The 24,384-nt window shown below is 38.8% G+C and overlaps 2 protein-coding genes across 6 annotated transcripts in view; one reads left to right on the top strand and one right to left on the bottom strand.

The window, feature by feature from the left end:
- Nucleotides 1-18,708, bottom strand: part of usp10 (ubiquitin specific peptidase 10) — a 26,485-nt gene extending 7,777 nt beyond the window's left edge. Inside the window, exons 1-10 of one of the 4 annotated variants that reach the window (XM_042418895.1) lie at nt 18,411-18,708; nt 10,710-10,778; nt 9,485-9,530; nt 8,976-9,035; nt 5,620-6,855; nt 2,080-2,171; nt 1,390-1,499; nt 1,240-1,298; nt 1,049-1,152; nt 526-625 (exon numbers count right to left, since the gene is read on the bottom strand). In XM_042418895.1, coding sequence (XP_042274829.1) covers nt 526-625; nt 1,049-1,152; nt 1,240-1,298; nt 1,390-1,499; nt 2,080-2,171; nt 5,620-6,855; nt 8,976-9,035; nt 9,485-9,530; nt 10,710-10,778; nt 18,411-18,431 — 1,897 coding nt within the window. In that variant the 5' untranslated portion in view covers nt 18,432-18,708. The remainder of the gene's footprint in view (nt 1-525; nt 626-1,048; nt 1,153-1,239; nt 1,299-1,389; nt 1,500-2,079; nt 2,172-5,619; nt 6,856-8,975; nt 9,036-9,484; nt 9,531-10,709; nt 10,779-18,410) is intronic. The other 3 variants (XM_042418903.1, XM_042418913.1, XM_042418920.1) reach the window with 3 other exon arrangements.
- marveld3 (MARVEL domain containing 3) lies at nt 17,067-24,384 on the top strand. Of its 2 annotated transcripts, XM_042418944.1 has the most exons (5): nt 20,477-20,604; nt 20,810-20,944; nt 22,228-22,494; nt 22,647-22,744; nt 23,511-24,383. In XM_042418944.1, exons 3-5 carry the CDS (start codon nt 22,238-22,240, stop codon nt 24,119-24,121), a joined length of 966 nt encoding a protein of 321 aa, XP_042274878.1. In that variant the 5' UTR covers nt 20,477-20,604; nt 20,810-20,944; nt 22,228-22,237; the 3' UTR covers nt 24,122-24,383. The 2 variants fall into 2 exon arrangements, with proteins under 2 accessions (XP_042274867.1, XP_042274878.1); XM_042418933.1 differs by lacking the exons at nt 20,477-20,604; nt 20,810-20,944 and adding an exon at nt 17,067-17,939 and having other exon boundaries at nt 23,511-24,384.

The raw sequence follows: 24,384 nt of genomic DNA, 5'->3' as shown, positions 1-24,384 counted from the left end.
TTTTCAAAATGTGCATCTTTAACCTGTATTTATATATGTAAATAATTTAACCTTTAGCTTGGCAAAAACCCAAGCCAGCCAATCACTGGTCAGCTCAGTAAAGCTGATTTTACACTTGCACTGCCATGGGTTCAAATTGATCCATGTCTGTTATTAAAGTGTACGTAAGTTTCATTTTGGTGATGTGTGTTTAAAATGTTTATTGTAGTTCATTCACATTCGCTACTCTGTTCTGCTGAGAAATTTCACACCTGTTCAGTTGAAAACGGCATCTAACTTTATCACTTCAGTAAATAATATACTGGCGTTCCCGTTACTGAACTGGTTGAAGTTAGTTTTACTAAAACTTCACAAGCTCAATGCTTCCGTCTGCTTCGCTGCAGTTTGATTATGCAGAAAGTTAAGAGTTTCAGCTTTAAAACACAGAGGGGCAATAACATGCAACAGATTAACTGAATTAGCCAACATCTATAAAGACTTTATGTGCTTTGTGGTATGATTTTGATAAGTGGTAAACATGCTTACTCTCTTCCTGAGGCGAGATTAGTTTTTTCAATGCCAGCATCTCCTCGTGCAATCCATTAAGAGTGAAGCCAAGGTACTCCTCCGCATCTTCCTGTCGACCCTGAGAACAGAGCATGAGGACACCATCACCAATTAAAACACACTACTAAGAATGCCTCCTGTCAAATAAAACACTGATGACTCAAAATCAATGTGCATACACAGACGTTCATTGATGTAATCACAGACAGGAAAAGATTACGGTCTCATTTAGGGTTTACGTAATTTCATTCATTAAAACTGTGAATCATGATTGATTCAGCATGTGTGATGCATGAACTGGCTTTATTCACCTATGTGGTCAAATTCTGTTCTACATATCGAAAAAAGTGCATTTCTGAAAAAACAAGAACATTCCCTTCGAGCACCGTATGTTCCAGTGGAAGTGTATTAAAAGAGTGTGACCATTAAATAAAAGCAAAACCTTGACACTGGTTTTGCAGTGATTCTGTAATTTACAAGATCCTGAGGTGGCATATCCTACCTTCTCAGAGAGACTTGACTTGATGAGAGTGAGGAGTCTATAAATGTAAGTCGGTTCAAAAGGTACACCAGGTCGAATGTCTTTCATGACCTTATCACCAACAGCTGTGGACACAATTTCAAATTGCGCATCAGTTATGTGGACAGAAAATGAAATAAAACTGTGTCTGGATAGGCTTTCTAACAACTTACCTTGCTGTTTGGCTTTAGATGGCACAGGCATGTTGTTGAACTCATTTACCAGCCTCACACTGTCAGAGAAACAAGGGTGATGAGCTCAACATATTTTGACAAAGAATACTGATATCCAATTCACTAGCGGTTTGCAGAAACATAACTCACAAGTTGTCTATCATGGGTGTGGAGGTACATGGTCTCTGCGTTTCATTATGCAGAGGAATAGACTTCATCAGGTGATACATGGGAGGGCATGCAATCAGGGCCTGTAGGGTCTGAGTGTTTAGAGTCAGGGAGGAAAACCGTGTGTAGGAAAAGCAATGTAACAAGTTACTGTAATATTCTTAATATGATAATGATGAATGGATGAATTCTAACATTATGAAACACATGGTGTAACTCAGAAGCTCGTAAAATTAAAAAATGTCTTTAGGAGATATTTCATATTTTGAGTTTCATCTTGCAAGTTTTTCCAATCAAAATGAAGGCTGGAAAGGTCTCAAATTTTCCATCAGTTTCCAAAAAACACAGTAAGATTAATCACTGTTAAACTGTTTTCTGCTTTCTTTAAAAAGAAAAATGCCATTTTCCTGGCGTTCACAGAACTTTCCAGGCAGAGCTGAAAAACACAAAGAATTTAAGTTCACAATGGCACAGTATTTATAAAAAGCACAACAGCTTGCCTGGGACTTCATACAATCTACCAATTGACCTATCCTTTTGTGCTCTGGCTTGGCACTGTTGTAAAAACAAGTTATTCCACTGACATTAAAACAACCCAACGGGTAATGTATAAACACAGTTCTGAGGTGTTAAAAATAAATCTGTGAAGCAGAAAGCTGAGTGAAAGGATACAGCGTTGATATAGCACCAGTTTCCCTTGTTGATCAGTCCTCTCGGCTGCAAAGACACTGGTTTATGTATCAACTTCACATTCTCAATAAGTTCTGGGGATTCAAACAGACACAATGTTCTTCAATAGGTAGGCCAATACAACAATGAACACCCACATCAATATAATTTTTGAGTGCATACTTTCAGTCATTAACACTCTGATATGATGATAAACATAGTAGATCATATAACAAGCTTTCAAGTTTTCATTTTAACAATACAAATGTCCCTTCTTCCATTCCTGCCTCTTGTGACAACAGCACAAGAGACTGTCTTGAATGAGAGCAAGCATATGCTGTACCACGCCTAGGAAGGGAGACTGTCATTCACAAACACAGCTCCCATGGTAACGTGGATATAGTTTTACACAAGTGATTAATGTTCAGTAACACGATTAAACTTGTCAAAAAAAAAACTTGGCGATCACATCACACAGTACAAATACATCAACAGCATTTTCAAGATGTGCATCTTTAACCTCTATTTACATAGAATGTACTAATACAGTATAGTATAGTAGTAAGTATAACCCAGTTATCATGCCAGTACTTGACTTTTTGTAAAACAGTGTTATACAACATAATCTAAGGTAATCCGGTTATAGAGTAAAAGAGAAACAAGTATTGAGTATTTATACCAGAAAGGGCTAGTAAGTCATATTGACCCACGAAGACTTCACTAGCATTTCTTGTGTAAAAGAAACATGCATCTTACTGACACTACGGACAGCACAACAGTCCTTTATGAACTTAAAAGAAAACCTTTTTTTCCCAAACCCCTGTCGACTGTGTGTTATTTAACACATACAGAAAATACACACAGACAAAACTTATGGTCAGTTTTTAGTTAATGATTATAGATCTGCTTATGGTCTCCATTTGTAATTTTATGCACCTGTGACCATCTCTGGCCCAACTGAGCCAGTGTTCAATGCCTTGTGCAAATGTTCCAATAGCTTACATATTAATGAAAAAGTAAACCAATGGTGCAACGCTGAGGCTTATTGCACATATTTTTTTCTGTTTCAATCAATCCAATCTGTTGTATAGACTAGACAAACAGGTTGTGGCTGTGTGCCGATCCATTTCAAAACGGCGTTCACTTGGAGCTCCATTGTACTAAATACTGCAATAACAGACTAAACACTATCAAACACATTCAAATAAAAACTGCTAAGGAACTAAAATGCACAATAATCCAAACAGTGGGGACACATTTCCTTCCGTTGGTACTTGCATTGTCTAACACAGTCTACAGTCTTGTTATGTCGCATGTTTCTCCATCAGAAAAAAAAAAAAGCTATTACAGTGTGGGGATCAATGTGATCCACTGATGCTTTTAAGTGTATGTGTGTATATATATGAATAATCCCAGCGGTTTAGAGTTTTAGACAATCCGGTATTGACTGACACCCATGAGGTTAAGGAAACCCTATTCTGCAAAAAAAACCCTAAAACAATACAGTCCCAAGGTTTTCTGCATAAAAAACAAAACAATTTTTAAACATTAAAGGGAACAAACCGTTGCTGTAATGTGAAAACTTTGCATCAAATTACACCTAATAACTACTGTGCAGTTTAGAAGAAGAAAGCGTGCTGTAAATGCTCACTTTTGACTTAACAGGATTGTGTTTAAAGTGGAACTGGATACAAAGACATAAATTAGGTCTCGGGTATGTTTCCATAACTTTCTGACAGACAACTGTAGAATAACCCAAACATGTGTAAAAACATGCAACATTATCAGGTTTATCCTAAAGGACTCAATTCAAATAGTGCAATCTGCTTTCTTTTTTTTTTAAAGTCCAATTGCTAGAGATAAGACAACTCAAATGGAAACATGACTAAGAGTCTACAGGCATGCTAGTGGCTCTGAGAGGCTGTACTAAAGACACAGCAGTGCTTTGAGCTAAATGCTAACATACCATGATCATGATCACCATCTTAGTTTAGCATGTTAGTACACAAACATTTACTAATTAGCACTAAACACAATGTTTTACTGAAGCTGATGGGTCATTGGTTTTCAAGGCTTTTGTTTTTACCCAAAGAACTGGGCAATTAACAAATTTGGCCTGATGATGGCACTAGAGGAAAAGACACAAGAATCACCAAAGTCATTAGTATGCATCGTCTAGACACTACAAAATTTCATGGCAATCCATCCAGTAAATGTTGATTTTTTTTTTTTTTTAATAAAAGCCCAAAATGTGAGCCTTCTGGTGGCACTCGAGGAAAAGTCAGATGATAGCCAAAGTCAGAATTCATCTTGTAACTATTTCCTCTGGTAACTAATAATGTCTGTCGAAAAGCTCATGGCAATCCATCAAATAGTTGAGATGTTCTAGTCTAGACCAACCCACAGACTGACAGTGCACATCCCTAGCCTAAGACATAGCTGTGAATGACTTGGCACAGCAAAGTACTTTGCATCTTGTATCTGTCTGCAAGTTCTCAAATAACTGACACCGGAAGTCCTCTTAAATCCCAGTAAAATGTGCTTGCTGGTGTGGTCACTTCATCTGATCGTTGAAGCCAAACCACAAGTGTTTGGCCTCAGTTTATTTTCTAGCCTGTTCTGATCAATGGGATGTTTCAAGAAGTCTTTTTCTTCTCTTTTGGTTGAGAAGATACAGTTTAAGTGAATGTTAAAGTTGTGTTGTGAGTGTGTTCGGCGATTATGTCCTCAAGAAACAGGGTATTCAGACCTTTTTTTAAAAAATCTCCCTGGAGTTAAATGTTTGAATGGCCAAATTCTATCTTAACTTTGATATATACACATAACTTGAAATATAATCTCAGAGGAATCTTCTTCTGAATCAAACACTTGGATCTTAACTCCATTTTACATCCACACACAACATATGTCCCTCTTGAAATATCACATTTATAGGGAACACATGATTTCTCCCAAGGAAGATGACTCTAAAGAGATAAATTAATACTTACAACATCTAAAAAAAATATTGTCCATCTACCTGTGACATAGCTGTGTGAGGGGAACAATCCTCTGCTAACAGGGTGTGGGCCTACCAAGGCATTCCTGGCCTACTTATATTGGTGTTAAGCTGGAAACAGGGTGTCAGATAAAGTGGGTTACACAAATGTGACTAATGACTCAGTATCTGACAGCTATTCTGGATGTAGTACTACCATCTAGTGTTCATTTCATTTCTTGGACATTAATGTTAAATGTCCTAAACACTTCCCAGAGGTAAGGTGTTAATGAGCAAACTTGTCAGCTTAGATTTTCATATAAAGGATCACAGGCTGCAAAATGAGAAATACGGTCACTTATCTGCTCTGCTCTTAAACATCAATTGTTTTAAAAGCTTACACTCACTTAAAAATAGAAGGAGCAGAACAGTACAGTTGTCTCAACATTGCCACCAAGTGGACGTAAAGGGAGTGTAGCAGCAATGCACATGTTTTTTGTTTTTTACAGCAAAGCAATATAAAACAGGTAGAATGGGCTATTTTTAGAAACATCTTTCTATAATACCTGCAAGTTTAGGGGCCATAGGATCTTCTGATACATGGACAGGGCCATCTTTGACCTCCACAACTTTCTCAGGCTGCTCTGGCGTAGCAGGGGAGGGAGCCACAACTTCCACAACATTCTTTACCTCCACAAAGGCCTGAGGGCCCCCAGGCAGAGGCTTGGAGTTGTGGAACAGGCTAGCCCAGGATTTGGGGAGGTTGGCAGTAGGTGCAGCAGGAATCACAGGCGAATGAGCCTGCTCTGTCACTACTGGCTGGGCAGCAGAGTCTGGGGAGACCTGCTGAGCCTGTTCCCCACTCTCACAGTCTTCTTTGTGTCCATCTGCACTGACAGGAGTATCAGGCTCTGCTAGGCCATTGGCCACCCCACTGTCTGCTACCTCCCTTCCCTCCAGTTCAGTAGTCGTAATGGATGCGGCGACAGAGGGGGTGGCCACAGCAGCTGAAGGAGGAAGAGGTGATTTGGAGCAGGGGCTGTGTGGAGTATCTGAAAGTTCAGGGCTCTGTGGAGCCAAATGATCTGGCTGCTGGTCTGCAGTCCTCGGTCCCTCTGTCATCCCTCTGCTTTGAGAGGAGGATGAAGAGGAGGAAGTTGCATTGTTGCCATCTGATAAAGAGGCAGCTCCACTTGTTAAGTCCAAAGAAGAGTCATCAGGGCTATCACAAGTCCTCTGATTGGCAGTGGATGCAGGGGCAAACTTGGCTGCTGTCACTGCAGCCGTTGCCGTGGAGACAAGACCAGGGGTGGAAAGTTCAGCCCCTGACAATGCCTTACCGTCCACATCCTCAGCACTGTGGTGTGGGGCACCGAGTGCATGTCCGTTCACCAGTGCTGTCACAGGCGTCCCATCTGCTGCGCTGCTGCTGTTGTTGTTGCTGCTGCCAGTTGCCGGGTCCAGGTAGTTGTAGTATCCCGGCGGTCGCTTTTTCTTTTTCTTCCTCTCTCGCTGTCCCAGGCTGCCAGGGAGGCCGTCCATGTCCTGGCAGGCCTGGTGATTGTCCAAGGCTGAGGCCTCCGAGTCAGGGCCATCCAGCGAGTTGAAGTGGGCTCCATCAGGGACATCAGCTGCTGGAGGAGCTGTCTGTTGGGCTTTCTGGGCTGGCTGGCAGCTCAGGATGAACTCTGGAGCCTGTGGGTTGAGGGTGCTCGATACTTTGTATAAAGGATCATTCACCCCAACAGGCTTGGAGTCCATCACCTCATCAACGCCAAACTCAATGCGTTGATAGTCTTCTGCTGCGGGTAACATGACACATAAATGAATTAGAAACAACAAGTTTTGTCCTCAAATACAGCCTAAAGCCTAAATATAAAAAACAAACACTGTTTTGTTTTACACAAGATGCCCTTCAGAGTTTGATATAAAAACTGTATTTCTAAACAAGTAAACCATCACCAAAAGGGGTTTTGGGAGTTCGGACTGAATCTGACATACCAATAAAAAGAGAAAAATCTGCTAGACCTATTTTTAGCTCCAACAACTATTGTTGTGTCTATGCTTGACTAAACCCACATTCCTAAGTAGGATGATTCACCATCTAACATTTCCTATTAGGCAAAAAGAGACAATAAAGTCTACAAGCTACATATTCTATGACATACTCTCAACAGTAGCTAGCAATCATATTGCCAGACTGAGTTGTTGTAAATTTATTTATGTATAAAAATAAATTTGAATGTATAATATCATACCAAACACTGTTTTGCACAAGCAGCCCACCACTTTACACCTTTTAGGCTAAACTGCCACAGAAGCAAAACATTCAACATTTCTTAAAAGTTACTGAGATTTCATATTTAGTTTGCATTGAGTTCTGTTTTGTAAGTTGTGCCGAATTTGCCTTTACAAAAAAAAAAGAGACCAGGTCGCTTGACAAGAGCGATAAGACAGTAACAAAGCACAAGGGGTTTATTGTAACCCTTCACTATAAAAAAATGTGTAAAAAAAAACTTAAGAGGTAGGCTTACATAGATTTAAATAATCAGAAATCATAGAATGAAGTGATGGAATTTAGTGTGGAAACAATTCAAAGAACGTGATAAAAGATGATATTCTAGAAGACATAACATGCCTGCCTTACACCTCTCTGTATGATACAACCCACCTTCAAACGTCAATGAAGTTTTATACAATATTCTTTTATAGATGACTGAGTCCAGTTGTTGATGTTTCAAATATTTGCAAACTGCATTTTTTTAAACTGTGATGGCAAAGTGACAACTGATATTTTCTGATTTGAGGTCATCCATAAAATGACTAGACTAACTGTAAATGAACCATATATTCCATTAAGTTTATGTATTCTGATGGAGACATCTAATTAACATAAGTTTTTTTTTAATGTTGCTGTTTGCTGGTGTGGTATTTTATCCCAAATGAAGCTAGCTGCTTATTTATACAAACTCAGTTGTCATTTCAATTTCATACATTCACAAATGTCCTCAGTTGTGTTTTTATCATTTATATGCCCTGAAATGAAAGTGGAATGCATTTCAACAACTTAAAAATTTTAGAGATGTGCCAAAAGTGAAATGGTCTGGATACTTCACAATGGACTGCACATGAATGATGTAGCCTACATCAAAATGCATCATTTCTGGAAAACAGAGTACTTTTTAGATTAGCATTTTCAAGTATCAAAACAGCTTCAGCAATATAGAACAATGTACAACAAACACATGTATGTCACCATTACAAAACAAATGTACGTCATTTGGTTAAAATGTGTTGCATGGCAGCTTAAATAGTAAATGATTATGCAGTGTGAGGCGCAAAAGGTGAAAAAGTGAACAAAACAGGAAACATTAGTAAATGCTAATCAGAAAAATCATCCAAGTGGCTTTTATCATGACACAAATTGACTGGTCACCCAAATTGTCAATCCTGATATTCTGCAAGGGTTAAGAGGGTATGAAGACAGCTGTTACCTCCTCTACTGGGATTAGAAAAGTCCTCTGTTAGTGTTACTGAGATCACACTTCATAACTGTAGAATGCATTCAGCAGAAAAACCTTAACCAGGTAAGGCTAAATAGGTTCACACATGTTAGCAACCACATAAAACCATCACTATGCCCTTAGTAAATAAGCTGTGATTGTTAAATCATACAAAAGTCCAATCTGATTTTAAGTCAATCTGGAGCCCTGCAGTGGTGAAAATGCATTATATGCAAGAGAGGATAAGATACTTAACAGTATCTTGAGCATGCAAAGCTCTACAGATTTTACCAACAGGCAAGAGAAAGAATACAGGCGCAAGGTTTAGAAAGCCACCAGTTTTTGAAACCTGGATTTTGAGTTTACAGCAAACGTACAACAGCTAGTCAAGCCACAGGGTGTCGGACTCCTCAACTCACCGCAAACCTGCAGTCCCATAGACTCCATAATATAAGGTACAGCAGGAGTGCAGTAACTTCCTAAATAATCAATACAAATCAGGGTAAGGCAATGTCATGTGCAAATGGGTACCATTTTAAAGAATGGTGGCTGTTAATCAATTTTTTATTACTTGGTGGCTTGAAATGTAAAAGATGAAAATGGCTGACGTATTCCTAAAAATAATGAGAAGGTCGAAATCTACTGGGATTTTTAGTTTAATACACATTGTATGTATAAATATATAGAAAAAAATAACATGAAAAACATCTCCCTGCCAGGCAGATCAGGTCAGCTCCGCCTGGGCTTCAATCTTATATTTTAAAAAGACCTGCTTTGGGAAACTACAGTAATATCAAATAAAAGAATGAGAATAGCCAGCTCCTAAAAGAGAGGGTAGGGTATCTTGATGCCAATGAATTTGAAAAATACATTATCACATCATTACATTATAATTATACATAATTGAGTGTATGTGAAATGTACATACCAGGAGACTGAGTGACGCACGGGACTTTGTCATTGAATGGAGGAAGCTGTGAGACAAAAGGCAAAATCAGAAGTTAAAAAGATTTTTCAAAATGTTTTCCTAAGGAAAGAAATTCTTAAAAGCAGCCAGATTTATTGACATTTCTGCAGATAACTGAATATCTTTAAGTGGTCCAACATTTTTTTAAATCTCATTTGTGTGACAACTATTCTGCTATAATTGTATTAGTGGGGAGATCTGTTGCATCAAAACAAATGCACCTAATTTCTCCTTAAGCTGCATCAACTAATGACGAGTGTGTGTTACTTCATGTGACAAAGTGAGCACCGGAGGAGAGCGCAGGTCGTCATTGTAAAGCTGTTATAAGTTCTGACACAAATGCAGTACTTGTAACCTAAAAAAAAGTTGCCTGGAGCTGCATTCACAACCTGTGACAACAGTCAGTTCAACAGTGATCACATCTTCAGTCTACAGAGAGACATTCTGTGTAAGGCAGACGCTACTACGCATGTACAGGAACGCAGTTCTGTTTACGGAGCTTTGCTGTGCTACATATCACAACCTCTTGACTTTGTGCTATATTATAAATTCATGAAAGAACTTGAGTACAAGAGGTTGTGATATGTAGCACAACAAGCAGGCAAAGCTCTATAAATGCAACCATGTTCCCATTCTCATTGTCAGTTCATGGTGACACCTTTGTAAAAACATTTTTGGACCACATGTCCAATGAACCTTGTTACTTCCTGTCAAAGAACAAATCAATCAGGTTGTTTCCAACCTGATTGATTTGTTCTTGTGTTGTTTGAATGTTTGGTTTTTGTTTGATTTGATATCATGGACAATGTTGGCAGATAGTTGTTTTCATATTAATCATAAAGTTTACAGTTAAAAGCAAAAAAATGGGGTAAGACTAGTTTTTAACTTCTTCCCACTCCTTTTCAGACATGGAATACCTTCTTTGGATTGTTTACTGGGATTTTGATACATATGTTTGCTGATTTTGTCTGTTTTGTTTTCTCTTATATATTTTATTTGTTTCTTTTAACATGTTCAAAATAAACTTAAAAAAGATATTGCTGACCAATAGAGGCTGCCAATTTGTCTTTTTGTCAATCGCAATAAAACTATGATTTGTCAAAGTAAAAATAACACATTAGCATTCTTATTTATTGACATTTTAAAATATTTGAGATTATAGTTACTTTGTAATCCAATTCCTTACCTCGACATAACATCGTGGAGTCACAAAAAACTGATTGATCTCATCAGGGCTGAATTCCCCGAAGATGTACTGTGGGGAGAAATCAATACAACAATTAGGTTAAAAGAAGGGCAATACTGTAAATTCCACTTTTCTCAAAATATATATTTTTCCTGGTATGGTGCAAATTAAAAAAAAAAAAAATCAGGAAACTGATCTTGAATGGCCTGACACACCATCAGAAGAAACGTAAAACTTGAGGTCATTCATCCATATAAAGAAGAGAACAAATCAAGGGAAACGTCAAATGGGCAGATAAGTCCACCTCATACCTGGAACTGATTCAAAAGGCAACGTCACTGGATATCTGGGTACAAGGGCTTTTACTACAGTCCGTCAGCCAGCCAAGACTGCAATGCTAGCTTGTGCAAAGGTAAAGCACTACATGAAGTGATGAGTCATGCAGTGTTATACATAAATCATGAACACAAAAAGCTCAGATTTGATTCCAAGACTGTTTGGCTTTAGTGAAGTGAGTTTTGAGAGGTTTAAGAACGTTAAAACAAACAACTCAAAGTGTCCTCAACATCAAAACAAGCTAAAGCAGATGTGTAGTGTAACTTGACAGAATGAAACCAAGGATGCAGTTTGAGCTTCTTTAAGACACCACAAAGACATTTGACTAATGCTTTTGTGATGTAAAAAAAAAAACAAAAAAAAAAAACACACACACACAGATCCATGCAGTGGAGTATGTCTGCCAACTAGTTCTTCTAACATCATCTGGAAATTTACAGCAGTAATTTGTCACTGGTTAAATAATCAATAATGTATCAATAGCTTAATATAACAGGGTTGATGGCTGTATGCTTGCACACTGAACACTGTGAACACTGATATAATTGTCCAAGTGCAGTGGAGGCCTAAGTTATCATTTTCTATCATTAAGTCACCAACACATAAATGATGGCTAGCAATCCACAGGACTGTGGTAACACCATGATCCTGTCCAGCAAACATTTACTAAATACACCACAAAGTACAGCTTCAAAAATCACCCATGACATGTGAGCTCACACTACTCAGTCTCAGTTATCTGATTATTTCTCATTTTGAACATTCATGTCATTTTAGAAATGTCCATGTTAACACAAATGTGGGTTTACATTTTTAATTTTCCTGAATTACAAATACCCAGACAACACAGCAAGATTTCTGGTGTTGTACCCTCGTTATACCAGCAGGTGAACAGGTGAGGCAACAGTTCTAGCCACTGACCCACCAGTGTTTCCTCTGCGTAGTGCCATCTCTAGCACACTGCTACAGGTAGCTCAATTATGAAATCTTTAATTGATTTCTAAGTGGAGACACTGCCCTGATATTGGTGAAAATGAGTTTGACAAAGTCTTTTGGTTTTAGAAGAATTTTTTAATAGTTTGCTTTAAGGCTGCACAATATATTGCTTCAGTATTGACGTTGCGATGTGCAATATTCACACTGCAGGACGCCCGACGTCAAGTAAGGCAAATGAACTCAAATGATGATGCAATAAAGATATTTGTTTCTAAGCAAAATGTCAAGTGATTCCAGTATGTTTTAGTGATGATTATCAGGATAATATCTTTAATCGCAATTATTTCGTGACATGAAATTTTCATATCATCCCATGCCTAAACCCGATTGTTGAGAGTAACCAGGTTATGTTACCATACACCAATTATACTCAAAATCTCATTATACATGCACTTCATCATATTCAGGGTTCTCCCCCACCGCGACCTCCCCCAGACGGTCACTGTGCTGCAGCCGTCGCACACGTCAGCCAAAGATAATAGGTCAGTTGGCCTCTTTACATAATCTCAGATAAAAACGGGGATTTCCCGTGAGAGCTTCACCAAACTCTGGGAAATCCCTGTTTTCATCTGATATCATTTTAAAATAAAATGAAATGTTCTTCAATAAGAATGTAGAACAGAAAGTGTTTACTCCCTACAGCGTTTCACACTGTGTCTTGTGTTCAGGTCAGTTTCCCTATTTGCTCTTTTCTTTTGCATATGCACACTTGTAAAAAGCTGGTCAGAAATAGATTGTCTGCTTTAAATCAAAAATTCGTGCAACCGTTGCCTTTGTTGAGGATGAACTACAAGGTAACTCTAGTGTATGCGCGCTGTAAACTGTCCGGGTGCTGCACTGCCCTCATAGTTGAGTTCTCCCTTTTTCGTTCCGTCAACACAATGTTATTAACTAACATTTAGAAAATCGACTTTTGTGAATCAATTCAGAATCGTAGGAGATACAAATTGAGATTCTTATGTGAATCGATTAATGAAAAATAAAAAATAATTAAAAATCACTCTACCATGATTTCCTATAGTAAAATAAGTTAACTACTGTATCAGAGTTTTTTATAGTCACTTTTCTTTACAATTTTTTTTTTCATTTCGTTTATTCAGTACATTGTTGGACTGTTATTACTATTGTTATTTATTTTTTTAAACATTGTTTTTAATCTGCAGTCATGCTTCACCCCTCACAGCTATATGGGAAACACCATACAGTGCAACGTAAGTGTCCACATGTGCATGGAAAACACAAAGCAACTGTGAAAAGATGAAATGAACTCACTAGCCACACCGTTAATCCTCTCAGTGAAATAAACAGTGGAACGTGAAAGGGGAGGCACACAGAAAAGAAAGTGCAACTCAAGCATATGTAACTCTTTGCAAACGAGGCCCCACGCGAGGGCCCACATTGCTGAAATGGCACTACAAGCGACAGCCAGCCAGCCATAATCCAACGGCCTCAGGATGGCTAAAACAATCACAACAGAAAGAATGTCCCTTTGCTTCTTTCTGCAGGCGTGCCGCACGTACCACACTAAGCTTCCTTTGCTGTTCGTTTGCACTGAGGATTACAACAAATTAGCCATCTGTATGATTTCAACACAGTTTAGTGACGACACCACACACACACACACACACACACACACACACACAACAGGACTATAGGGAAGGCCTAACATGACAGAGTGAGCAGGGACAAAATAATATCAGATTGTGATTGTGTGTATGTGAATGGAACTTTTAAAGTACAACAATGAAGAACATGATGTTCCAGAGATTGATTCTGGTTTATAAGCTATCATTATTGATACTTTCTCTTCATGGATTTTTCAAAACCCTCTGATAATATCTATAGATGTGTGACATTGAAAATACAATTTAAAATCAAAACTTACTAAAAATAGCTTTGTCCAAAACACACATTAAACCCTAAAACTGACAAAGGTCACAAAAAGATCACATTATCTTCTACATATAGCAAAATCTAAAAACAAAAAACTTGACATTTAGCCCAATTAAGCAAACGTCCTCACTGTTGTTGCTCCCTGATGTGCATCCCATTTACAATCCAATCACACAAAACACCCCAGAGTGGTATTTCAAAATACAAATAAAGTTAGCCAGAGTATTCTTAGTATTTTGGCATAATATATTTGAAATGTATACCATAAGCAATCATTAAAGATGCAAGTATATGAATATATACAGATTCAAAAACATTGAATTATTTTACAAATGATGAGTCACACTAATATGGTACGGCACCCCAAAACTGACTACTAGTCAAAGAATCTGTGAACTCTGACCAAACAGGGGACACAGCCAGCACTAATGTGATTGTTCTCTTAAATTGGAATGCAGAGTTATTAATGGACAACTTGGCTGAGCATGAAAATGCTGCAGCACCACTACAAATAAGGTCAGACTAGTTTTCAATGAATCACTAGTGCATGCCTGTGACTGCATATTGGTGTGATGTAGTAATATGGTGACAATAATCACCAAGCATGTAATAAAGAGGAGTATGACACAAGGAGAAAGGAATCACTGTCATCTATTCTGCTTAAAAAAAACATTTAAGGTGTCACCAGACAAGAGCAACTGTTAGGGAGTTAAACACTGTGGCAACACCATTTAGTGATATACTTAGCAGTAGGCCACAAAACAACCCTCTCTCTGTTTCTCTTTTTTTTTAAATAAATTAATGTGAATTGCTAAAAGTTATTTGAACATTTTGTTAGGCTTGGAAGATAAATGTTAGAATTGGTATGAAACTTTCCTCCCCCACCACCTAATTAATCATTCTGAAGACAACGGGCTGTGTTTCATACAAGTTTAATTGACTTGGTGAATCCCATTCTGCTGTTCCCTGTAATCAAACCCTCAACTGTTCCCTATAAACGACTTTATATACTTAACTAGGTACACCTAGCTAAAAGTAATGCATTCTAATACAAAAGCCTGGCAATAAAACCTTCATGAAGGTTATAAAGGTTAGGTAGGTTTTTTCTGCTTTAGAGCATTTTGGAAGCTGTTATTTAATTGTTTTGCATTGCTTGAAGTGTTTCTAATATTTAGTCTACTCTCACTGACACTGAATAGGGTGGATGATGGGGTTCTCTGCTACCACTGTGTGGCAAAATCTATCAAATCAAATATCAGATTTTGTTATTTAAAGGTCAGTAGAATGCTAAAAATGCAACTAGGCAGATTATTAACATCTTGAACATTAGTCTAGCTGATAACTTGTGTTGCACAAGTGCAAATGTTGACCTGTTGGTGAGGCTACATGAAAATATGTGGAGTAATCAAAAGATATAAAGTACTCTGTGGACTATGAATGTTTATACCAAATTTCATGGCACACTTGAATACAACTAATGAGAATACCATTTCACCAGATGACATTATTTCATTGCTGGTGAAGCTTATACTAACTACATGACTGCATTTTTGATCTCCGGGGAGTGACAGGCAGACATCACTGTGCGTTCTCTTGAAGGAAGCTCCTCGTTTACACTGTTTTACTAGTTTGGCAAGCTGATAGGAATGAACTACACTACAAAATAAAGATGACACCTGATTGCAACATGCGGCTCTTTTGTGCATTTTTAACAGTCTTAAGAGCACAATAGATTTTTGAGGCATACACTATCTCACATTGTAGCTACAGAGGTAACAAATGCTACATACAAAAATGCTGCGTTGGTGGACACCTTCACATAAAAGTTCACAACATATTAATGACAAACTGTTTCATAATGTCAATGTCATGAACGGTATGTAAGTAACTATCAAAAAGCAAGACATAATGGTTCTCTCACTTGTATCAACTTCAAAGAACGTCCTTTTTGAAGAATAATCCCAATTTTATGCCCAAAATATCAAACTGGTTTGCTTTGTGGATAAATGTTTAAATGTGACATCTACAAGTCAGTTTTAATGCATCATTTAATTTTCAAATTTCATTTAATTACTCTAAATTAATTCCAATTTTCAGTGTATTTCTTCAGACCCTGCAGTGGCCTTCCTGAGTGTCCTGAAATATATAAATTGTTGACTAAGCCTTTATTACTGCAACTCTGAATAAGGTTAATGCAACTTAATCTCACCAAAGTGCTGCAAGGCTAACAATCAGCCATCAGCATTCGGTTGCTAAAGCTGACGACTGCATGCCATATTTTAAATGTTTATAATTGCAATTATAATGACCCTGTGTAATTATATTGAATATCTCTGTAATTAAGACCGTTAACTGTCACTTACCCACAAGGGTTCTTTGGATTTTGTTTTCATACTCCCTTGTCATATATAGCCTACACACATACATGGGTAAACATGACTAACAAGTAGCTCAGCTTTGCTAATTCAACAAACTTAAAAAAACAGAACAGTTGAAATTAACATGCTTTGGTGGAACACTTTGAAGATATTTAGGATGAATTACAACCGGGAACAAATGACTGCCTGCAGTTGTAGTTTGACAGATGTTAGATTAAAGCTGTATTTATTTGCAGATGCAATAAGTAAGCGCTGACACTGGCTCCTTGTTTTTGGGAAAGCCGTTTTAAAAGTGTGATGTCTCTTGTGGTGCTGCTGCCTTTAGTTCTTTTGCTGCCCCTCCTGGTTATCAGCCCTCATTTGCCACAGAACTTTTATCGATGCTTGTTTAAACTTTTCTTTCATTTGGGTGTCTCAATATCAATATTAACATAACTATCTTGTGGATTTTTCACATTTTTTACTCCACTAACCTTCATATTTGTAATTTATGTAAAGTTGATTAACAGAACAGCAGCACTTTCATTTTCTGAGCACTTTACACACAGGACAAGTCATTAAAAGGATTTTTTTTTTTTAAAACACAAGAAAAATGGTTGCCAACAGGAACAACAAGACCAAACGAAATAGTTGACAGTGATCCAAATCTGGTTGCCTGAGGAAACTGGGAAACAAGTTAGCCAATACTTGATTTAGGTTGTATTTATTAACTACTTTATTTTATGCTACTTAGACACTTGAACAATGAACACAATAGCATAGTAAGATTATTGGAATGCCCATGAATACATGTACGATGCTTCATTTGACAGACCAAATACAATTTGCCTGGTCATCATACCAGACATGCAAAAGCTGAGAACTATATTTGAAAGAAGCTGGGGCGGGTTTCATCCTTTAAGCTTCCACTTTCCAGAATAGTAAGCCAATAGAAACACTGAATTTTGAAGGCCAGGAAGAAGTGTGAAAGCATGCAGAGTCAAATCTTCAGTGAGGTTTCCCTTCCTACGGTCGTTAGCCATGTTCCAACTCTTGCTTCATCAGCCAGTTTGAACACTTTGCAGCATGTTTCATCAGACACTCTATTTATATTGTGTGGACCTTTGTCTCAGGTTAAAAGTTACTTCAATCAAATAAGTTACTAGAAACTTCAGACCTGGCATGTCTCTGCCATGCATAGCTAAGACTTCAAAATGGGCCTTCCCACATGATAGCTAACTTCCTCAGAAATAACACACAGCCTGCCATCTAAAAATCTAAGTCACACATAATCTGGCGGTGTTAACGTTCACCCGGGCATAGTGCAAGCTCAATCCTGGTTTATAAGTATTTCCCTATCAAATGAATCCTCGCTATCAACGAAGGGCCCACACTGTCGCATATATCTAGCTCAACAACTAGCGAGCTGACTGCAAAGTAGAGCCACACCACCTGTGCAAAGCTGCTAGCTGGCTACCAGCTAAGTGAACAGCACGACATTATCACATCCTAGTTCACAACTGCTTCAATTACCGCATGCACAACAATTCACAAAACCGTCACCATGCTTCCTCGCTACTAGTGTGCAATTTTAACCAGTTATGGAAAATGTGAGCTCGGGGGAAGGCCTGTCGCAACACTGGAGCAGGTGGGCCATGCATACACGCAGCAGTTTTCTGTGTCACTTTGCTCTGAGAATTAACTCATGACACTTGCGGGATCTCGCACCAAAGTGTCACTGACATTGGCTCAAGTATGTTTTCATGTGATTTAGAGAAACGTGACTGTTATACTGTGAAAACCAGGGGGGAAAAACTGCAGCAAATAGTGCCGCTGGCTCATTTGAATGGAGGGACGGCGGGGCCTGTTAGCTGCCATGCTGGTGCTGTTTCAATGAGGCTTAAAGAGGGGCATTAGCAAGCACTTTTTTAGCACTCACATTTTCAATGACACGACTAGCCCTGGTGTTTCAAATCACAACACAAGTGTAACCAAGCTGCTACTACACTGTGCCACTACTTTAGGTCAGACTGTTGTACAAATGTGTGGCGGCCGTGAGTCTATAAAGAGCGTCAGGAGTTGTTTTTGCAGGCTAACGTTAGCCAGCTAGCTTAGCTACCTGGTTGCTGTAAGAAGCCATGCTCCCGGTGAGATTTTTCTCTCCTCCGCTGACAAGATGAAAACTCTCCCGGGAAGGTGTTGTAAGGTTTGTAACGACCGCTACAGAAGGTGTCCTACTTCGACGTCATTGTCATTTTCCCCAATGTTGTCCTGGCAGTCGTACGTTTCGATCCGTGTAATGCATCAGCACTTCACGCCGCTCGCCTTGCCGTCACCGCCATTTCTATCGAGCATCTTCCTCGCCTTGCTAGCCGAACCAGCGCGCGGTCGGTTGTAAGTGGCAGCGTGAGCTCGAGGAATAACGACAGACACTTCCGGTGTCGGTTTGCTCTCACACTTCACGATAATAGTCCCCGTGCATGTAATCCCCCCCCCTTCGCAGTGAGAGATGTTGTTGCATCAAATTCAAAGACAGTGCACAATACAAGTACAAGAAATTATAAAAGCTAAGCTAATACTTACAAAATCTATATGAATGGAAGAGCCAACAATAAAATAATGAAAGATAACACTATTGATAAAAAAGCAACAGTTTGAACATGGTTGTACACTTGTAGACTGCTCAGCTGACTGTTTTTGTGCCCTAACCCTCCTGGGAGTGCATATGGGGCAACTCCTTTCCAACAACAAATTAAGGTTATGTCATAATCACTGCTAAGGCACATTCACTCATGGTAAGACTGATTTTTCAGGGCTCCCCGAAGTAAAAAAATTGCCTCATATTCATTCCCCACCACAACCTCCTGCCTTGTGCCCATTTGGTGTGTGTGTGTGTGTGTGTGTGTGCTGTTGCCTCCAAGCTCCCATTAAGTAAAACTGCACACAGAGGATTACACATGACAGCTTTATTATATTAAAGCTATCAGCTTTATTACATTAAAGCTGTCATGTTAAATTTGTCACCTTGTTTTTCCATGCTGTATTTCTGCAATTTGTGTTTCTTCATCTATTCTGCACAAACAACATCTCTTGCATGCCTGTCCTGGGAGAGGGATCCCTCCTCTGTTGCTCTTCTTGCAGTCTCATCCAGTTTTTTCCATGTTAAAAGGGTTTTTTTAGGAAGTTTTTCCTTATTGGAATCAAGGGTCTAAGGATAGAGGATGATGTATTGCTGTACAGATTGTAAAGCCCCCTGAGACAAATTTGTGTTTGTGATATTAGGCTATACAAATAAAATTGACTTGACATGATATATGGCCCAATGCTGGAATAATACTACCTGACCTCAAGTTTGATTAAACAGAAACTTACTGCGATCACTGTATATTTGAACAGGTTGTACATAACCACCTACTATATGTATATAAAGTAACATGTCTTTTTTTCACCATTTAATATTTATCTCAGCACTCCATGCACTTCACTTCTTTGCACTATTTATATCCTGTTTACAGTTCACAGAAATGGTTTCACCTGTATATAGTCATTCCTTACCTATCTTTTTGAAGACTGTTGCGTTGTTATTCTGTGTAATTACATTGAGAGCCACTAAACCAGAGTCAAATTCCTTGTATGCGTAAACATACTTGGCAGATAAAGATGATTCTGAAATTTATTATAAATATGCACCATGTTAGCAAAATATAAACTAAAATAATACAGGTGTTCAAACTAGATTTTGACACCCCTCTACCAGAAAATAAAAATCCCTGCCATATTTGCAATCAATCATATAATGAGAAACACAGTGAACCTGGGCCTTTTGGGGCAGTTGCATGCTTTACTCGGTTGGTAATCCAGCCTTACATTTCGTCATGAAGTACATTAATTGATGGGTTCTTCAACTTCAGAGGGGGTGGAGGGATCTTCCTCCCGTTAATGCATGGAGCAATTGACTTGAATAAATAACCCACTGATTGTCATGACTTGTATCAGAAATACAAATGCTACAGTGCTGCAATTAACAATCATCAATTATCATGACCTCATTGACATCAAAACACGGTCACAAGTTTTACGTGACATTTATTTTGAATTGCATCCATGCCTGGGCGGAAAAAGTAAAAGTGACGTTGTGGACTGTGGCCGCGTGCTTCACAGTGGAAGCGTGACCGCGTGCGCTGTGTACGTCCGGGTTGGGGCATGAATCGCACATTTTTGTTTAGAAGTTGAAGCACGACTGAAACCAACCATTTTTATACACTTTCCGGTTTTTATTGAGCTTCAGTGAAGCTGCATTTGCTCTCTAATGTGTGAGTCAAACTGATACAATTGAATTAAATGTTGCTGTTTGGTTTTATTCTGTTATAAACCCCAATATAGGCCTAATAAAATACTTACAATTCAATATACAAGTATACACAATAAATACATTGAACACACTTTTAACCACAATAAATTGAGAAATTAGCCTAAAAGCTTTCGACTTTGGGTATTAATTTCACCGTCTTCTCGCAGACCAGTGGGCGTGGCACAGCACAGGTGAGTAGCAGAAGCAGGAAATTTCAACACAGGAAGCTCGGGATGAGTTGTTTTTTCTCGACATAAACGAAACGAGGACCATCAACGCCCCACTGTGTAGATAATCCAAAGGTAGGAAACCAATAGTGTATCTTTGTATTATTCAGGAGCTTCTACATCCATTAGCCTTAATTGAAATCATGAAATGGAAACACAGATGAATGAGAAAGGCAGGAGCGGAACCCTTGAAAGAATAAAAGTGATGTTATCAGTCAGAGTTACACGGATGAATTTGATGAACTTATTGAATAGGACGCAATCAGAGATTTGTGTAGCCCTGTCCAGCAGTGGTGGAAGAAGTTCTCAGAACTTTTTGTCAAGTAAAAGTACCAGTCGGCCAATGTAAAAATACTACAAATAATACTACAGTATTACAAGTAAAGTCCTGCATGAAAAATCCTGCGTGAGGAAAAGTACATAAATATTAGCAGCAAAATGTAGTTAAAGTATTAAAGTAAAAGTAATAGTTTGGTCCCTCTGACTGATGGGATATATTGTTATATATGACACCATGCATAAGCAGCATGTTACTGCTGTAGCTGCTGGAGGTGGAGCAAGTTTGAACTATTTTATGTACAGTTAGCTAGTTTAGTGCAATGATTCCCAACCTAGGGGTCTGGCCCCTCCGAAGGGTCACCAGATAAATCTGAGGGGTCATGAGATGATTAATGGGAGAGGATTTCTTCTTTCCTCTCAAAGTTCTGATACACAAATCTGTTTTCAATTTTTGGACTTTTTCTCTAATCTTTGATTTTGGTGAAATATTGGATCATTTGAACATTTATTGAAGTCAAACCATGTTAGAAGTTTAGAGGGAAAAATCACTATTTGGTGGATCTGTTAACAACTCATAGACATCTGAAATGTGACCCCGACTACACACTGCTTTATGTAAGATGTAAAAAGCCAAAAACATTGTAAACCACTGGTTTCATCTTTAACAATGTGTTGTATTTTAAAAGCTTGTTATATTATCCATTGTGTCAAATCTTCATCTGAAAAGTACAATATTTCCCCCTGAAATGTAGTGGAGTAGAAGTATAAAGTAACATAAAGTGGAAATACAAGTACCTCAAAATTGTACTTAAGTACATAACTTGAGTAAATGTACTTGTAAATGTTACTTTCCACCACTGCTCTCCAGATGTGGGACCACTGTATGTCATCACTTGCCCCACTAGCCATATATGAATGAACCTCAGTCTGTGGTCCTTTACTTCATTCAACTATTAATCTTCATTAAATGATCCTTCACGCTGCTTCACTGTCTAGACCAGCGTCAGTTACAGAGATATGAGCCATCTTTGTTTATGAGGGTCCATAATAGGATTTGTGTCCATAATCGTCCTTTGTAGGCAGAGGACGATGCCAGAGAGGGGAAGACACCACCAGAGGAGTGATGAGTATGCAGAGTACAAGAGCAGGGACAGGGACTATTCACACAATGCAGACCACTCCATGTATGACAGCAGAGATCGCAACCAAAAGCCCAGAGACATGGACGAGAGAGGCTCTGCTGGTGACAGGAGGGCCAAAGAAAGGAGACAGAGGGACATGACAACCGCCTCTCATGAGGGGCCACCTGCTTACAGAGGCCACGATCATCAAGGACCCTCGAGACTGTAAGGGGCCAAATATTTTGTATAGACAGGCTCATGTACTCACTGTCATGTCTTCCACACAGATTGATGTGTTGAGTCATGCAGCTCATTTCATTACATTGCCGTGTAAAATGACATCCCGTCTCACTGTAAAACATGTATTTTTTTTACAGGTCCAGAGAGATGTCAGTGTATCACTCTGAAGAGGAATATAACGAGCGACAACACAAACAAGCCCTTTACAATCTCAGATATATCCTAACCGGTAGAGGCAAGTAATGTTTGTTTTATAGTTTTTCTATGAGACTGTTATATATAAGTTTCAATCAAAGCTCATGCTTGTCAACATTTAAAATTTGCCCGGATGGCCCACCCAAAAATATTTACTCCCGATTTTTTGAAATTAATTTTTTTCTTCCTTTCGATCATCCATTAAAAGTGAATTTAAAGCACAGAGTGGTTGAAAATTCAGAATGGTGCAATTGGGCAGTTTCTAGTTAACTTGGAAATTCAGCGCTGTTTGCTCTAAAGTTGAAACCTGGGAAAAACGCTTGTTATTCCTTCAGTTATCACCTGCAGAGAGCACATACTTAACAGTTGCCCTCTAGTGATAATAGATCATACTATGTCTATGTACTTTTGAAGGGCTGAGTTGAAACAGGCCCAGGGATGTTTTTTAAATCGTTCCACTTCATTTGGGACTGCAGCAGATAAATTGATTCTTTTCATTATCAATTAATCTGCTGATCAGTTTCTTGATTATTCAGTTAATAATTTTGTATAAAGGAATGTCAGATATTAGTGAAAAATGCCCATCACAGTTTCCCAGAGCACATGGTTATATCTGACCAATATTCTGATATTCTTTTTATTCTTATATGCGACGAAAAGCAGCTGTTTGTCATTTTTTCATGAAAAATAACTAAAGTTATATTGATCAACTACATGATTCATCGACCAATTGTGTCAGCTCTGGTTTCATTGCTTCATTTTGCTATACATTAGTATCAGGAAAGTTTATATCCTGTGTCTCCCAGGTCTTTGCCAGCTTATGGAGGTATTTGTGAATCTCCTCATCATCATCTGTGCCGGAGTGCCATACAGCAACAACGGGGGTTACCGTGACCTGGCCAGCCTCGGTGGAATCTACTATTATCATTTCGGTGGAGCCAATGCCTTCACTGGAGCCGATGCAGAAAGGGTGAAGGAGCTGGATCTGTTGTTCCATCAGCTCAAGCGACCTCCGTACGTCTTCACCATGGCCTGCGGAGGGGTTTTGATGATCTACGCCTGTGCCATGTTGGCCCTGGGGATTTTCAGAGTCCCTTTCCGCTGGCCCCCTGTGCTGCTCGGGGAGGCTCTGCTGAATTTCCTGATTGGCCTTGGCTACATCCCCGCACTGGCCTTCTACTTTATTAAACTGCGGGAAACCTACAACAATCCCATCTGTCAGGAGAGAGAGAAGCTCTACAAGAGCAAAGGGCACAAGGGCTTTGAGTGCCAGTTTCACGGCGCTGATATCGCAGGAGGTCTCTTTGGGGTGCTGGGTGTGTTTGTTTTCATCTTTGGCGCAGTGTTAGCTGTCAGAGCTTTCAGGTCAGTGCGGGAGCTGAAGAAGCAGAGGAGAAACGAGGACAATCATTTTTAAGCGCCATTTACTCCTTGACATATTTGAACACGTTTGTTCACTGAGCAACAAGAACACATGGAAGGTTTTTTTTGTCTTATCAAGTGTAACTGTGTGTAATCATTCTGGTTGAATGTGAATCAGCTTTTTTATCCACTAGCTATGCTCTGATGAAGTTTTTATACGTTTTTTAATTGGATTTTGTAGCATACTTTTTTTTTATTCTCACACTTTTCCAGTTTACATACCTCTGTATAGTGTCTGTTACATTTTCTATAAATGTA

Source organism: Thunnus maccoyii, chromosome 1, assembly GCF_910596095.1.
Source record: "Thunnus maccoyii chromosome 1, fThuMac1.1, whole genome shotgun sequence".
NCBI classification, from domain to species: domain Eukaryota; kingdom Metazoa; phylum Chordata; class Actinopteri; order Scombriformes; family Scombridae; genus Thunnus; species Thunnus maccoyii.
Note: the sequence above shows the minus strand (reverse complement) of the source record. Positions and strands in the feature narration are given on the sequence as shown.

What these genes read in the sequence shown, in the direction of transcription:
- marveld3 (XM_042418933.1), top strand. Translation starts at nt 17,893, where the DNA reads ATGGAAAATGTGAGCTCGGGGGAAGGCCTGTCGCAACACTGGAGCAG. An exon ending in CATCAAGGACCCTCGAGACT is followed by an intron (nt 22,495 to 22,646) that starts GTAAGGGGCCAA and finishes TTTTTTTTACAG; the next exon opens with GTCCAGAGAGATGTCAGTGT. An exon ending in ATATATCCTAACCGGTAGAG is followed by an intron (nt 22,745 to 23,510) that starts GCAAGTAATGTT and finishes TGTGTCTCCCAG; the next exon opens with GTCTTTGCCAGCTTATGGAG.